Source organism: Rhinopithecus roxellana, chromosome 11, assembly GCF_007565055.1.
Source record: "Rhinopithecus roxellana isolate Shanxi Qingling chromosome 11, ASM756505v1, whole genome shotgun sequence".
Classification (NCBI taxonomy): Eukaryota; Metazoa; Chordata; class Mammalia; order Primates; family Cercopithecidae; genus Rhinopithecus; species Rhinopithecus roxellana.
The window spans coordinates 2,509,208-2,524,463 of NC_044559.1; the positions used below are offsets into that span (position 1 = coordinate 2,509,208).

At 58.7% G+C, this 15,256-nt stretch overlaps 2 protein-coding genes across 6 annotated transcripts in view; both read right to left on the bottom strand.

The window, feature by feature from the left end:
* The window catches only part of CHAT (choline O-acetyltransferase), a 57,591-nt gene extending 43,305 nt beyond the window's left edge, over positions 1 to 14,286 (bottom strand). Inside the window, exons 1-6 of one of the 5 annotated variants that reach the window (XM_030940949.1) lie at positions 10,185 to 10,279; positions 8,894 to 9,065; positions 6,769 to 6,871; positions 3,469 to 3,660; positions 2,771 to 2,889; positions 1,257 to 1,310 (exon numbers count right to left, since the gene is read on the bottom strand). In XM_030940949.1, the coding sequence (XP_030796809.1) occupies positions 1,257 to 1,310; positions 2,771 to 2,889; positions 3,469 to 3,660; positions 6,769 to 6,804 (401 nt within the window). In that variant the 5' untranslated portion in view covers positions 6,805 to 6,871; positions 8,894 to 9,065; positions 10,185 to 10,279. Of the gene's footprint in view, positions 1 to 1,256; positions 1,311 to 2,770; positions 2,890 to 3,468; positions 3,661 to 6,768; positions 6,872 to 8,886; positions 9,344 to 10,184; positions 10,280 to 14,187 lie in introns of those variants that run through there. The other 4 variants (XM_030940948.1, XM_030940946.1, XM_030940947.1 and 1 more) reach the window with 4 other exon arrangements.
* SLC18A3 (solute carrier family 18 member A3) lies at positions 10,668 to 13,135 on the bottom strand. The gene has a single exon (XM_010382843.2). It carries the CDS (start codon positions 12,644 to 12,646, stop codon positions 11,048 to 11,050), a length of 1,599 nt encoding a protein of 532 aa, XP_010381145.2. The 5' UTR covers positions 12,647 to 13,135; the 3' UTR covers positions 10,668 to 11,047.
* Positions 14,287 to 15,256: the final 970 nt, after the last annotated feature.

A 15,256-nucleotide genomic window follows, 5' to 3' on the forward strand; every position in this document is an offset into this window, starting at 1 on the left:
AGTCTTAAGTCCTTTTTAGTCATTGGACATGGGAACCTCCATGTGGATATGCATGGGTATTCGTGTTTGTGTGAGTGTGCACACAAACATGTGAAAGTCTGGGATCAGAAGGAAAGTGAAGTCTTGTGGGGGGCAGTCAGTGATGAATGGGCACCAAGTCCCCAGGCCCAGCGAGACAAAGCTATTTGAAAATAGGCAGGACAGTGAGCTGGAGGGGCGAGTTCTGGGAGGAAATGGAGCACTGTCCACGAAGAAGGGAGAGACCAAAGACACACCATGAGGAGACAGCAGTCCGGGGCCTAGTGACCCATGGCATTTAGAGAGGAGTGAGCAGAGCACCCAAGAGCGTGTGGTGCAGAAATGCCCTGGACAGCCTGAGCTGCTCCACCCTGAGAGTCTGGGAGCCCTGCCTGCCCCTCTCCAGAGGGAGCAGCCCTACCCTGGAGGGACTGTGGGTCTGAGCCTCGGTCCCAAGGCTAGGTAAAGACTGAGTTGAGTCAAGTTGAACAGAGAGTGAAGTTTGCCCCTTGTCCCCTCCTTGCTCTGCCACCACCCAGCTGTGTGACCATGGATGAGTTACTTAACCTCTCTGCATTGCAGCTTCCTCATCTGTGCAAGGGATGCTTCTTTGGGCCTCTCTGTCTCCTTCCAGCTTCTAATGCCCTTATAGTCTGTACATTGAGAGACTTGGGTCCTCCAGATCCTCTTACTCTCCCTGCTGCTCTCAGACACCCTCCTGCTCTCCTAAGCTTGGCCAGGAGAGGGACTTTCCTCCTAAAATCAAAGAGAGCCTGCGGTGCTTTAGCAGCCCTCTCCATCTGTCAGAACAGCCTCGTGTCCACTGAACTTGGGGGGATTGAGGACACAGAGGCTCTGGCTGGAGACACCATTCCTCCAAGTGGCAAAGCAGGACTCCCATCACCTTACTCTAACAACTGTTTCTTCCCCGCCTTCCTATGTGTTCACCAGCTTCAAATGAATTCACTCCACCTGTGCACATATGTGTGGAGGGAGGGGGCATTTTTAAAAGATCAAGGAAGGATGGTGCTTGCCCCAGGAAAAGGAACAGTTAACAGTCAGGCCAGCTGGGCTAAAGGTCATCCTGATGGTGGGGGAGTGGGTGAGGGCAGGGGCACCTGCTCCGTGCCAGGAGCCAGGAATGGGAATACAGAGTTGGAAAAAGACAAGGTCCCTGCAAGGGAGATGGACGCATAGGCAGACTGTGCTGGAACAGGGCACCACCCTCCCAGTCCTACCTGTCCAGCAGGGCCTTGTAGCTGAGTACACCAGAGATGAGGCTGGCTGCAAACCTGCAGGGAGAAGGGAGGCCTGAGCCTTTCCTCCCAGGGCCTAGCTTCCTCCCTCCCTCCCTCCCTCCTTCCATTCTGCCTCCCCTCCCTCCTTCCATTTCCCTTCCATCTCTTTCCTCTTCCCTCCCTTCTCTCTCCCTCCTCCCCACTGCCAAACTCTATGATCCCCCATTGTATGCCGGCCTGTGTGCACTAATCAGATGTGGCTCCTACACTAATCAGATGTGGTTCCTGCCCTCCAGCCCAGTGCCGTGAGCCCACCACAAGCCTTGGATTCAAAATGGTCCTTTGGTGAGAACTAGGGGTGGAGCAGCTCTTGGGGAGAGGAGAGGAAGCTGGAATCACCTTGAAGAGGAGAGGGAGCGGAGAGGGAGACGGAAGCCAGGAGAGGCCACAGAGCAAGTCAGAAGGGGCAAAGGGTGAAGGGTGGAGTTCTTCCTTGGAAAGGCCAGCCCTGGGGCTGGACAGGGCAGGACTCCTGGGAAAAACCAGTAATTTGGTCCTTTCCCCCTACCCTCCAGTACTAAGGAAAAGGAAATTGAGTGCTTGGGGAAAGGCACTGGAGAAACAAGCAGCGGGAACTGTCATCCTGGGATGCTGGGCCTGGCTTAATTGCACCGGGACAAAAATACTCCTCAGATGCAGTTGTGAGAACTGTTTTCAGAAGTCATTCATCCGTCCACACCTTCCCTCTTCCCTGGGGAGACCCCAGCTACAGTGGGAGGGAAGGCTGGCCAGCTGGTAGGGTGGGATGGGGAGGTCTTCCTAGCGTGGCTAAGCCCTGCCCAGAGGTGAGGTGGGCCCTGCCTCTTGCCTTTGGGCCACTTTGGCCTGCCCTCTGCCCTCCCTCTAAACTGTCCCCACCATTTGTCCCACTCAGGTCTTAAGATCAGACTCTGAGAGACTCCAGAAGGGAAACCCTTTCTCCCTGCCCCCATCCTCCATCGTCATCAGCGGCCAGAGGCCCTTCCAACGGCTCAGTGAGCTCTGAAATTACAGCAGATGGCACAGGCTCTGGCTGCTGGCAGGGAGGAATTGTTTCCAGCCTTCTGGGGCCTCAGTTTAGAGCTGCGGGCTCTGGAGGGAAGCACAGGCCTCTCAGACAGCCTGGGGCAGTGTTTCCCAGGGACAAGTACTGGCGTGGTCCAGGGCCACACGCCTCCTCTCAGGGCCTCAGCCAGGTGGAGACTGTGGGGATATTTGGACCCATGACCTCCATGAGTGCCCATTCCACTGCAAGATAAATATAGACTAAGGCTGATCATGTGATTGTCACTCGAGTGCAGCCACACCTAACCTTGCTCCCCACCTGATGGCCTGGACGTCCACTGTCTCAGGGCATTTGGCCACAGGAAGCTCAGCTGAGGCTCCAGTTTCAGCCTTTCTTTGCTGGCGCTGGGGTAAGGGCCCCTGCCTTGGGTGGGTCCCCAGGTTATGAGCTAGGAGCACCAAGGCCTCACCTCAGCTGGTCGTCGGTGCCAGGGAAGTGCTGCCGAGCAAAGATCACGGCGGGGCTGGAGTTGACGGGCAGGGCCAGGCGGTTGTTGAGATACATGTCATTCAGCCAGTACTCAGACACCTGCCAGGGAGGGCAGGAAAGGCTGTCACATCCCTCCAAACAGTCCTATCCTGACAGCCCCGAGAGAAAATCAGGACACTTCACTCGAGCATTAATTCATTCATTCCACAAATATATGCTAAGCCCCAGGTATGTGCCAGGAGCTTCCCAGTCCACCGGGCCTGTCCTTCACCTTTGCGCCCTCCTGTCTCCTTTCTTCTTTCCCAGTCCCCATCCTGGTGGCTTGGTGCTACATCACTGTCCTCTGCCTGTCCTTATAGGTGTCTCCTTCCTGCCTTTCACCCTCTCTTCTTTCCTGATGCGATCTCTGTCCCCATCTGTCCCCTATTCCTGTCCCTGATTTGTCCTCCTCTTTCTCTATCCATATTTCCCATTCCTCATCTTGTTTGTTTCCCATCCTTGTCCCTTCCTGTCCTCCAATCCATGCCACCTGCCTGTTCCCACCCCTATCCCCCATCCTTGTCCCTTGTCTCTCCTTCTGCCCTGTCTTTGTCCCCTACCTGCCTCTCACCGAAATCCCTCTGTCTCCAGGTCTGCCTCCCGCCCCTCTTCTATGGGTCCCTTGTCTGCCCCTCTTACCCAGTTGGCTGTCTTCTCCTGCCGCTCCAACAGTTTCTGCTGCAGGGTCTCACCGAGGCCACCAGGGGCCCCGAACTGCTGCACAATGGCCTGGCTCTTCCTGAACTGCTCCTCAGGCACCAGGTGTCGCATGCACTGCAGGTACGTGGCCAGGGTCTGTGGCAGGGGGGGCACGGGCAGTTTGGGCAGCCCCTGGAGAAGAGGGTTCATAGGCGTTGTGCCTCTCGTATGTGCGCCCCTACCCGTCCCCAGGCTGGTCCCTAGTCTCTGTGTCGTTCTGCCCCTGTGTTGCTCTCTACCCTGGGGCCTGTCCATTTCTAGGGCTCAGCTCAGCAAAATTATGAATTTAGGAAGTTTCAGTTTGGCATCCCTGACCTCACTGTGCTCTGTCCCCAGCAAGGGGTAAAGTAAAATATGGTGATATTGGCACCAGACAGACCTGGGTTTGTACCCTGACCCTGCCACTGACCAGCCCTGCAAACTTGGGCAAGTCACCCTCCCTCTGTGCCTCAGTTTCTTCCTCTGTAGAATGGGAGTAGTAACCCCTATCTCTCATAGGATCAAATAGATATGAAAGGGCTTTTAAGCCATAAAGGATGGATCTAAGATGAAATAGTCCTGTTATTGATATTGTTGGCTACTGGTGACTCTTAATTTAGAGATTGTTCCCAGCTAGGGCTCCAGAATCTGATTGATCTCTGGACCTGAAGCGGGCACGCTTACCGAGAGATTTGGAAGGATAAAAGATGGTTTTGGATGAGAGACAATTCAGTGCTGCCCTAACGACTAGAATCCTACAAGAGGTTTCCTCGGAAGATGATTCATGCCCTGAGCTTCTTATAAGTCCCTCCTACTTATAAAATCCAGGCAGGGGATTCTGTTTCATGTGGGTGTTAGGGGCAGTGGGGGGGATGCAGTGAATGTCCTTCCTCTCTGAATCTCTCCAAGCCTCTGCTCCTCATCCATAGGACATAAATAATAATTCCTACCTGAGAGGAACACAGAGAGAATTAAATGGGGGAAACAACTGGGCTCGGATAGGCACATCTAAAATGTTACGACCTTGCTGTCTTACACTTCCAGAGGAATTCCCAAGAGGAAACCCGTACTCTTTGGGGGCCCCAAAGTGTGGCTAGAGCCTGGGAAGAACCCCCCGACTCCGCCCTCCTATACGCATGCTGTGCCTCTCAGTTTACCAGCAGCTTTCACCACAGAAGGCTTCTGTGTGGCTTCAATTTTGTGACTTCCCATTTATTTATGAGGAAACTGAGTCCCAGAGAGTGGAGCAGCTAGTCCAAGGTAACATACAAATCTGATGGCAGACAAGGAGCTAAAATCAGTCTTCCATGTCCACTCTGCTTCTTTCTCCTGGGTCGTTCTCTCCCTTCCCTTTCACTCCCTTTCCCATTCCTTTCCTCTTCTTGTCCCTCACTTGGCCAGTGACAATAGGAAGGCAGAACTTATAATAATATTGCTTAAATTGTACAATTTCTTCTCCTGTAAAATGGGGGTAGTAAGCTCTCCCTCTCATAGGATTAAAAACCTAATGCATGTGAAAGTGCTTTTAAGCCATGAAGGATGGATCTAAGATGAAATAGTCCTGTTATTGATATTGTTGGCTGCTAGTCACTCTTAATTTATAAACTGTTCTCAGCTGGGGCTTCAGAATCTAACTGATCTCCAGACCTGAGGGGCGGGAGGCAGACCTGGAGAGATTTGGAAGGATGAAAGATGGCTTTGGATGAGAGACATAATTCAGTGCTGCCCTAATGACCAGAATTCTGCAACATGGTTCCTGGGACACGCTGGTAGACAGTGAGGCACCTTCCTTCAGGGGCTTCTCCTCTGTGCAGTGATGAGTTTCCATGAGACAGTAAAGGTTCCTCCCCGTAGGCTGCAGAGTGAAGGGGCCCCTTAAAAGCACCTCCTTCTCTGCCCCTGCTGCTGATGGATGAATGGCGGCCCTCTGCCTGTCTGATCCTGCCTCTAGGGTTCACTTCTCTGGTAGGGGTGGGGTGTCAATGCCAACTATGGGCTGCTTCTGCCCTGGGGAATGATGCAAGGACAGATCTGGGCAGCATCCTAGGCTGCCCTGCCCAACCCCAGCGAGCCAGGTCTGGGCCCCCAACCCAGCTGTTCTGGTTCTTCCATCTCTTGCGGTGGGGGGTGGTCTGTGTGATGGGTGGTGGGTGGGTGAGCACCTACAGAAAGCCCAGCCCAGTTAATGGCCTGGCCAAAAGGGCCCACAAGTCTGGCTAGAGCCTCTACCAGACACTGCCCGCCTTCTTCTAGGCTCTGACAGTGCGCTATGACTTAGCCTGGCTAACAGGGAATCAGCAGTGGGTAAAAAGGAATAAAGCAGGAAATCGCAGCTCAGTCATCTCAGCTCCCCCAGGGATCCTCCCCAGACTCTCCCAGACTTCTAGCCCTGTACTAAGAGGGTCTTTGGACCTGGGAGTCTCAGGTAATACTCCAAGACTCCGTATTTCCTGTGCGGTTCATGTGAGTCAGATCCTGGCCTGAACTCAGAGACGATGGAGAAACAGAGCCTGCTCTTAAGGAAGCCACAGCCCAATGGGGTGGGTGGAGAAGCATGCCAGTGGACCAGAGGTGACAATAGATGTTTGTCAGCTGCAGAGGTCAGGGCAATGGAGTGAGCAGCTTCTTGGGGAGAAGCCAGAAAATTCTGTTCAGGGTTTCAAATGAGGGCTTGGGGAAGGGGGAACAGGAAAGAAGGTGGCAAAAAGACAAGTGTGGGAAAGGGGAAGAACATGCAACAACCTGAAATCAGGTGTGCTGCTCTGCCTCCCGAAGGCTGGCTGGGGTGGGAGGGAGGATGCCTGCCCAAGGAGGATGGCATTGTCTCAGGCCAGTGGAGAACATGGTGCCTAAGGCTCCCAGGCTGAACTAGTGACAGCAGCTGGAGCTGGGACTTGCGGGGCTTGGAGTAGGAATTCAGCCCCACCCTAAGGCAAAATCACTGGGCTCAAAGCTATCAGAAGTGGAAGCTGGGATGAAGAGAGGCCCTGAAAGGAAAGATAGTGCCTAGGCTGGCCCAGGGATTTGGAAGTTTAGCTCTTAGCATTCCCTTGGTACCCTGAGGCCCATCTCAGCCCCTCTAGGCCCTTCTGGGATCCTCAGCAAGCTGGGGGCAGGGCTGTAGCCTGGGCCTCGTGCCAGTAGAGGGCAGGGCTGGGGCCAGGCAAATGCTGGGGGCCAGTCCCAGTCAGGACTGTTCTGGAAGCAAGGGCATGTGGGTGGGGAAAGCAGGGTTGAGATAGGACTCCAAAAGTCACTCACAGACTCCTCCTCACTGCTGGGAGTTTTTGCTGCCATCTTATGGGGGACCTTTTCCAGGATGGGCGTCTTGGTGAGTCCTGGTCCAGGGATGCAGAGTGTGGACCTGGGGACCACGAAGTGAGAAGCATCAACACAGCAGCCACATAGACCTATCACAAACCCTCCACCTCCCACCAACAGACGCCTACCCCAGCTCCATGAGGAGGCCAGAGCCTGACAGCTGTATATAGGGGTCTCATTGTAGGCCTGGCCCCAGTCTCGAGTTCCAGCTGTATGTGCTGACCACAGTGTTCTCTCCGGGCCCCCATATGGGAGACAGTGGTTCCTAAAGTGAGGGTCTGCTCTCATGGGGCTGTTGCCACCCAAGGCCAGCTGACCACCCTAGGGCAATCCAAATCCACCAGGGGTTGCTGGCGGAGTGCTGGTTTTGTTCCTGCCTGGAATCCAATAGATAAGTGCTTTGCTGATCAAGCTCTCTCTTTCCCACTAGCTTCTCAAGGGTAAGACCATACCTACTGTGCTCAGGGCTTCATCTCTGGGGCCTGGCCACATCTCTGGTATGGAGTAGGGTGAATTTCCTCAGTTGGTGGGCTGAGGGAAACGAATGCATGTGTGGGTGAATGGAGGCCTTTAAGGCCCTGTGCTCCAGGATGCATCTAGGCTAATTGGGAGTCTGGCCTGTGGCCAGGGCAGGGAGACTCTGGGCCTGCTGGAGGGACTGTGACCTAGGCAGTCTCGGGTCTGCAGGCTGCCAGTGTAGATGCCAAGGGAGTGCCCAGGGAGGTATGCAGGGAGGCTGGGCAGCCAGGGCCCCTAGGGGTCACCGGCCTTAGTCTGGGGAGAGGCAGATTAATTTTGAAGGTACAGTAGAAGTGAGCCAGGCCAAGAGGGCAAAGACTGTTAGTATTAGGCTGTGGGTCACAGTTGCTATCCTCTGAGATCCCCCTGAACCTAAGCCTCCACAGGCACATACTGATGTTTTCCACCAGCCCACCCTCTATTCTCTCTCAAGTCTAAAGCTGATGTTTAGCTCATTTCCTCACCCCTCTCCCCACCCACCACCACCCCTACCCAGAGGCAAGCATGGCCCACGTATGGGCACATGGCAGGGTTGTTGCCAGGAACAGAGAGTCGAGAAAGATGGATGAACCAGGCCCAAAGATGGAGGAGCCTGGGGCTGCCTTGCAGTGCTGGGCAGAGAATGTAAAGCCCTTGCTGGCACAGTGCAGGGACACTCTCGACTGGCTGGTTCCCAGGCCTCCCAGTGCTGTGGATTCGTAGGGACTGCCCCCAACTGCAAAGTGAAAGAGGTGGCATCCTAGTGAGGATTCACCAGAGCATGGCAGTCTTTTGAGGGGACAGCAAGGACAAGTTCAGGTTGGAAAAGGACCTGCAGACAATGCAGCCAATGCCTCCTTTTGCTCTGGCCCGGACCCTTCCACCCCCACATTCAGGAGACACTAGTCAGGCCTCAGGGACCTTGAGCTTGAAGAAGAGGGCAGAGCTGGGTGGGATGGTTTCCTGGTGGTCCCACCTGCCAGCTCCTCTTCCTGCATCACTACTGGGCGGATGCCTAGAGGGTGTATGTGTGAATATGTCTGTTTGTCTGTCTGTTTTGTGCCTCCCACCCATGATCCTGCCAGCCTGGCTTTCCAAGGGCTGCCTGCTCTGCCCGGAAGGTCCAACCCCAGTCTGGCCGGTCATCACAGGCTGTCATCGGCTATGTCCTGGCTCAGACTTGCCACCAGCCGCTGATCCTTCTTCCCCACCCCCTGCTCCCGGGAGAGGCGGTTGCGAACCAGCAATTCAGGCGAGTCGGGTCAGACCCGCGGACCCTCCGACTAGACACAGAAAGTGCTTAGCAGATGCTGGGCCAAGTGAAGTGAGAACATGCGCTGGGAGTCCCGAAGCCCTAATGGTCAAGCCTCCCCAAGCCCAGGCAAAGAAGCAGCACAATCCTGCAGCTTCCTAGCTGACCCCCGACGGCCGCTGCTGCGCAGGACTCGGAGGACTCCACGAGTCCTGGGGCCTCTCGGCCCCGGTGCTGTCCCTGGATAGAACCCCCGACCGCCGCCCTTGCTCCCGGCACCGCGCTCCGCCAGCCCAGCCCAGCCCTGCTTCTCACCTGCTCTCCTCGGCTCTGCTGCCTCGGCCGCCGCTGCACCGCACCACTCAGGAGTGTGGGCGGGGGTGTGAGCCGGAAGGGGTGGGGGGCGTGTCGCAGCGCGGGGGTGGGGGCTGCCGCCTGGGTTCCGGGCAGGGCCTCCGACGTCGCCCGGGACCCCGCGGCCACCCGACTGGAGAAAGCAAGCTGGCTGCACTTCTCTCCTTCCTCTTGTTCCTCCTCCCTCCTCTCTCTTCCATTTCCTCCCTCCCCCAAGACCCCCTTCTTCTCTCTTCTTCGCGGTCCTCAGTCCCCCATCCCTTCCCCCGCTTCCCGCCCAGGGATCCCAGCTCCCGGCCCCCAGAATCTACCTGGAGGGCTGCCTGGAGGAACTAGAGCAACAAATTTAGGCTCTAGAAGGGAGCACAGAACACTGTCCCGCCCACGCCCCCTGCCCCTACCTCACCATTTCCCAGTCACCGCACTTCCCCAACCCCATTATTCCAGCCGTGGGGTGCTGCTGCTCAGAGTCCTGGAGAGGATTGGGTCTGAGGAAGTCTCTGCTCTCTGCCCTCCTCTCCCCACCATCCAGGCCGGTCTCAAACCCTACTACACCATCTTTCAAAATAATAAGAAGGAACAATAACTGGGTTCAATGTTCACGCAGGACTTCCCTTTCTGTTACCATCCAATTCCTGCTGGCACTATGGGTGGGGAGCAGAGGTGGGTGCTACAGACTTGGGACAATCCTAATGGCAGACTTGGGGATGCTTAAGGACTGCAGCAAGAGGCAGACTTTCCTCTCAGACCAAAGCATCCCCCACCCCAGATAGAGACCCCCACACACAAACAGCACAGACAGACTGACAAAGGCAGACTCCGCCCAGGCACACACAGCCCGACTCGCAGATCGAGGACAGACATGCGCACAACAGCAGAGCAGACCCCCACAGAGGCAGCAAACACACAGGCGACCCTGACCAGCCGCTTCTTCACGCTGGGATGGGAAGACTCTGCCTCCATCATCAGACTACGGTCTTCGGGACAGGGAGTGTTGCGCAAACGCTGGCCTGAGGCTCTCAGGGCTGGGACTAAGGATGGGAAACTTTCCTGACAGTCCTGGGCCGCTGCTCCCACTCAGGATAGGGTGGCAGTGGGGGTTGGCACCAGGTCGCACACTCGCATCTCTCCATTCAAGACTCAGACCCTCAGAACTGACAGGGACACAGCAAACACCGACCACGGCTCCTCAACTCCTCCTAGGACAGAGCCTAGTTCTCTAATAAACACACACATATCACATCATACACACATTTCCAGCCGTCAGACTCTAAAAGATGGGCCGTTTTTCTTCCTCTGCTGGAATGCTCGGCTCCTACTCCTTTCTCAAAGCCTGAACGGGGCGGGGATTCTGGTCTGAAGGGAAGCTCAGCCCAGGCGCCTCAGAGTTCTGTGGATGGTTTGAGGCGTGTCCTCAAAGGGCGGGGCCTGGCATGCCCAGCTGGAGCAGGTCCTCAGGCTACTCCAGGTGGCACCCCCGGGCTCTGCCCTGGGCCTGGAAAGGAGGATCTGTCCTGGGCCCACGGGAGCGTGGTGCTCCTTGGTGATCGTGGGTGACAGCCTTTGTTGGGTTTGCTTCCTTCCTATCCCCTTTTCCAGGTAGAAAAAGAGCTACAGGCACCTGCGTGTTAGTTTGGCTCAGGCCTGGTTTGGGACTTGGAGACCCAGTTCACCCTCCCCTCTGCTCTGGCCCTGCGCCCCACCACGCACCCCCCACCAGTAAAGAGACTCGGCCTCCTGGGACAGACACGGTTTATTGATTTGGGCGGAGGCACCGCTGTGCAGCGGCCCAAGTTTGGCACTGAGAGCAATGGAAGGAAGGACAGACAGATGCAGGCTCTACACAGGGGAGACACAGGTGGGGACTCGGGGTCCTCATCACCTCTGCAAGGAGCGCGATGGCTTTGCTTGCGCGGTGCTCCAAGCCCCACTGGACAAGAGAGAAAGGGATATGGAATGGGTCACAGGGAGGGGATTCGAGCAGAAGTCAAGGTTGAGGAGGGGCTGGGGTACTGGCTGGAGGAGGTGGGCCCTGAGCCAGAGCTGGCCCGTGGGCTTGCAGAGCAGCCGCGTTGACCCAAGGCGGGTGGGTGGGCTGGAGGAGGAGTGGGGATGCTAGCTGCGGGTGTAGTAGTAATTGTAGTCGTCCTCGCACTCGTCAAAAGGGCCAGGCGGGCTGCGAGGCTCGTCGTCCTGGCCAGACACAGGACGCTCACGCAGTCGCACCGCATCGTACAGACCTTGCGGTGGCTCATCAAGCAGCACATCGCGCTCGGAACGGGAGCGCGTCAGGAGACCCACGTTGCGGAGCAGCAGCAAGACGGGAGCATAGAGCAGGTTGGCCAGACCCATGCCAAGGCTGAGCTGCTCAAAGCCCAGCGAGTGCACAATGTGGCCGGCCACTATGGGCCCGAGCGCGTAGGCCACCGAATAGGAGATGTCGGCGATGGCATAGACGCTGCCATACACTGAGACGTGGCGCACGTCCACCAGGAAGGCGAGCGTGGGCAGAAGTGCTGTGTCGACTAGGGCTATGCCAAAACAGAGGCCGCAGAGCGAGACCACTAGCGGCGCGAAGGAGCGGCAGGCGGGCACGATGCACGAGCTGGCGCCGATCACAGCCAGCCCCAGCGCGCCGTATAGCCACTGCAGGTGTGGGTAGCGCGCCGCCAGGCGCACGGTGAGGTAGACGCCCAGCACATGAGGCACGAAGGCCGGCAGCCAGGCCATGCCCATCTCCCACTCGGAAGCCGCCATCGTATGCTTCATCCACGTGGCAATGGTGGGCTCTAGGAAGGCGAGGGGAATATTACAGGTGGTGAGCGCACCGGCCACCACGGCAATGTAGGGGTCCAGCATGAGGCGGTGGATGGGAGTGCCCACTGGCAGGTTGGCCCGAGCCCGTGCAGCCGCCGAGAAGGGTTTGGCCACCGCCAGCAGCAACAATGCGTCAAAGAACGACACGGCAGCTAGCACCAAGAAGGGCACGCGCTTGCCGGCGAACTCGTAGAGGATGCCCCCGAAGGGCGGGGCCACCAGGCTTCCGAAGCTAATGAAGGCCAGAGCCACGCCCAGTGCACGACTGCGCTCCGGCTCCTCGGGGTACTTGTCGGCGATCATGGCTATGCCAGACGTGTCGGCGAAGGCTGAGCCCAGGCCCTGCAGGCTGCGCGCGGCGAACAGCGTGGCGTAGTCCTCGGCGAAGGCGAACATGACCGTAGAGGCGAACATGACGCCCAGGCCGATGAGCAGCGGCACGTCGTAGCTCATGCGGTCGATGAAGGGCCCGCTCAAGGGGTTCACTAGCAGCTGCAGGATGGCCTTGGAAGCAAACAGCACCCCGATCTTCACGTCTTCGCTCTCTGTAGGGTAGCGGGGACGAAGGGCTGAGCCCGCTGGCCGCGCAGCCGTCGGGGACGCCGAGGTGTTGGCCGCGTAGGCGCTGGCATTGGCCGGAGTGGTCAGCGGCAGGGTGGGCTCCCACACCTCGGGGGTCCGGGTGGGGCCTTCTCCGCCCCCGCGCATGTGGGCAATGTAGTCGGGCACGATGGGCACGATGACCATGTACAGCATGTTGTCCAGTAACAGCGCCACGCACACGATAACCAGCAGCAGGCGCCTCTGCCGCCGGGGCTCCTGCAGCACCGCGCCCACCGCCTCCGACAGCTTGGTGGCCGCCGCCCGGGCCTGGCCCGCAGGTTCCGCGGGTTCCATGCCCCCACCCGGATGCTCTTCCGAGGACGCCTCCGCCAGGGCAGAGCGCTGGCGTCCCGCAGTGCGGAGGCGAGGGCACGGTACTTCGGGGAGGCGGTCCTGGCCGAACAGACCCCCAGTGCCTCAGGTGGCCGCGGGGCTCATGGCCCAGCGTCCCGGCAAAGGAAAAGACTCCGTCCGGCGAGGCGTTGCTGCTACTCTTAGCTGTTCCCGGGACCCGCGGCTGCTGGGCTCAGGGGCGGCCGGGAAGGCGGGCGCGATGAGGGGCCGGGGCCGGAGACTGGGCGCACTGTGCCGGGAGCGCGCCCAGAGCAGCCCCCGCCGCGCTGAGAGGCCGCCCGCGCTGGCTGAGGGGCATGCTGTTGCCGCCCGCCCGGTTGCCCGCCCGTTAGCCCCGCCGCCGCGCTCCCCTCCCCTCGCGTCGGCTCTTGCCTCCTCCGCCGCCTCCTCTTTTTTTTTTTCCCTTCCACTCGGGGCTGTGACGCGGCGAGTCCCAGCCCCCGAGTGGTGCCCCGGCCACTTGCGTCGCTCATGCTAATGCGACGTCGGCGGGGCGGGGGCCGGGGGCGGGGCGTGGCAGGACAGGGGTCCGCTCCCCAGATGCTCCAGGGCTGAAGGCCCAGGAAGGGGTCTCGGTGCGGAAGTCTTGAACCAGCCCCTGGGATGGGTGTTCCGCGCCCGGAGCCGGCCCTCTGCCCTCCCCCTGCCTGCCCCCCGTCCGCGGTTCTAGGACCCGCGGGGTCAGCGCCCACTCTTCTCCTCCTGGGGAGGGAGGCGCGGCAGCCTGTTCCTCGCAGCCCCTCGAGAGAGGCGGGAGCCGGAGGCTGGCGATCTCCGCCTCAGCCTGGACCTTGGCGCACAGCGGGCAGGAAGCCCCCGAGGTGAGCCGCCGCTGCGTCCATCTGTTCTCGCAGCTGGATTGTGGAGCCGCGTCCGGAGGAGCGCTGGACACGGACACCCCCAGCCCTTTCTCCGACTCCGCCCCCTGGCCCATTGCACACACACACACCCGCCGGGAGGGGCGGGGAAGGCTCAGCAACTGCCTGGCCTGGCTCTGACCCACCGGCCCCTCCGCAGAATTTCTCTGCAGCGAATCCCGGCCGGGAGCTTGTGGGGACTGAGGGCAGAAGTTGCCTCGCCCCCACCCGGGGTCGCGAATATCAGCTTGGCCGCTGCCGCCCTCCCGCACTGCCTGGCCACACTGCCCCTGCCTGGAATCCCCCTTTCCGCTTTAGCGGTCGGGTCCCCCAGCTCCGCCTCTTCTCTCCCCGCCGCCGCACCCCCTCCCCACTCTAACTCCTCCCAGGCACTCTTCGCACCCGACCGAGCCCTCCCCCGGCTCCTGCCAGCCTCCGCCCCCTGTTCTGCACACTCCCCATCACTCCTTTTCCAGAGCCTCCTCCAAGCCCCGAGTGGGCTCTGGAGTGACTGTGGCTGGGGTCCTCTCTTGGAACTGTAAGAAACCCTTCTTGGGTGCCGCGCCCACTCCCCGGAGAGCGCCCAGCCACTTCGCTGTCGTCAGAGGCTCCAGGGAGACTCACCTTCCTTCTGGGAGGGCCGCACCCCTTGAGGCACCCGTGCTCAGCTGGTAGGCCGAGCTGCCCAGGCTGTGCGCTGGGCCTGACGCGTCCCCAGAGCGGCGTTGACCCTGGATGGCACATGGAGCCCGTGTTCCAGTGGGCGGACTGGCGGGAGAGAGGCTCCAGGGTGGCTGAGGTTGGAGGTGGGGGTTGTGTTGTTGAGATTACAGTTTGCCTCTCTCTTCCAGAGTCAGAGGGGAGCCTTCTCATTTTTCTGGCCTCAAAAGCAAAGCAGCATTAGACGCAGATGCTTCTCCCATCGTGCCCCTCACCCGCAGGAAGTGCCGCGATGCAGTGCAAAGAGTGTGGGCTTTCGAGGCAGACAACCAGGATGGCTCCCAGCTCTGTCATGTACTCATTAGCGTACCTGCAGGGAATTACTTTGCCTCTCTGTCCCTCACTTTCTTTGTAAAATGGAGTAATAATAGTACTTACTGCTAAGGTGGCCGGGCACACAGTTAAGAGCAGTATAAGGACTTGATATGTTGTTGTAGTGTGTAGAATATGCGGTTTATCCTCATTTTTCAGTTGTGGGTCTTGTGAAGAACAGACGAAAGACACGGTGGGGAGGGGCACTTGGCTAGTTGGCTGATCCCTCTGGTTAGGTGGGCATTGTGATTCCAGGCTCTGTCTGGGTTGGTGGAGGACCCAGAAGACATTGGAATGTCTCCATCTGTCCCTGAGATGGCTGTGGGATGAGGGGATGGGGACCACTGTGTCAGGGTGAGAGGGGGCAGCCTGGCCACCTGTTGCTCAATCCCTCCACCCACCCAGTCACCCTGGGAAAGGAGGAGAAACTCATCCACTGAAGGGCTGCTGGCACCTGCTCTGCAGTGGCTGAAGTGCCCTCTGTCTGAGGGAGGAAAAGAGTCCTAATGTGGGCACAGGCCTGGCCCTGGATGACCTTGGGCAAGTCACAGCCCCTCAGTGGGGCCCAGCCTCAGGCTCCGCTTTGTTCAGGTTGAAGGTGAGAGCCCACTCACTGCAGCCCTTAGCAGAAGTGTGTGCTGCAGAAGGGCTCTTTGGAGTG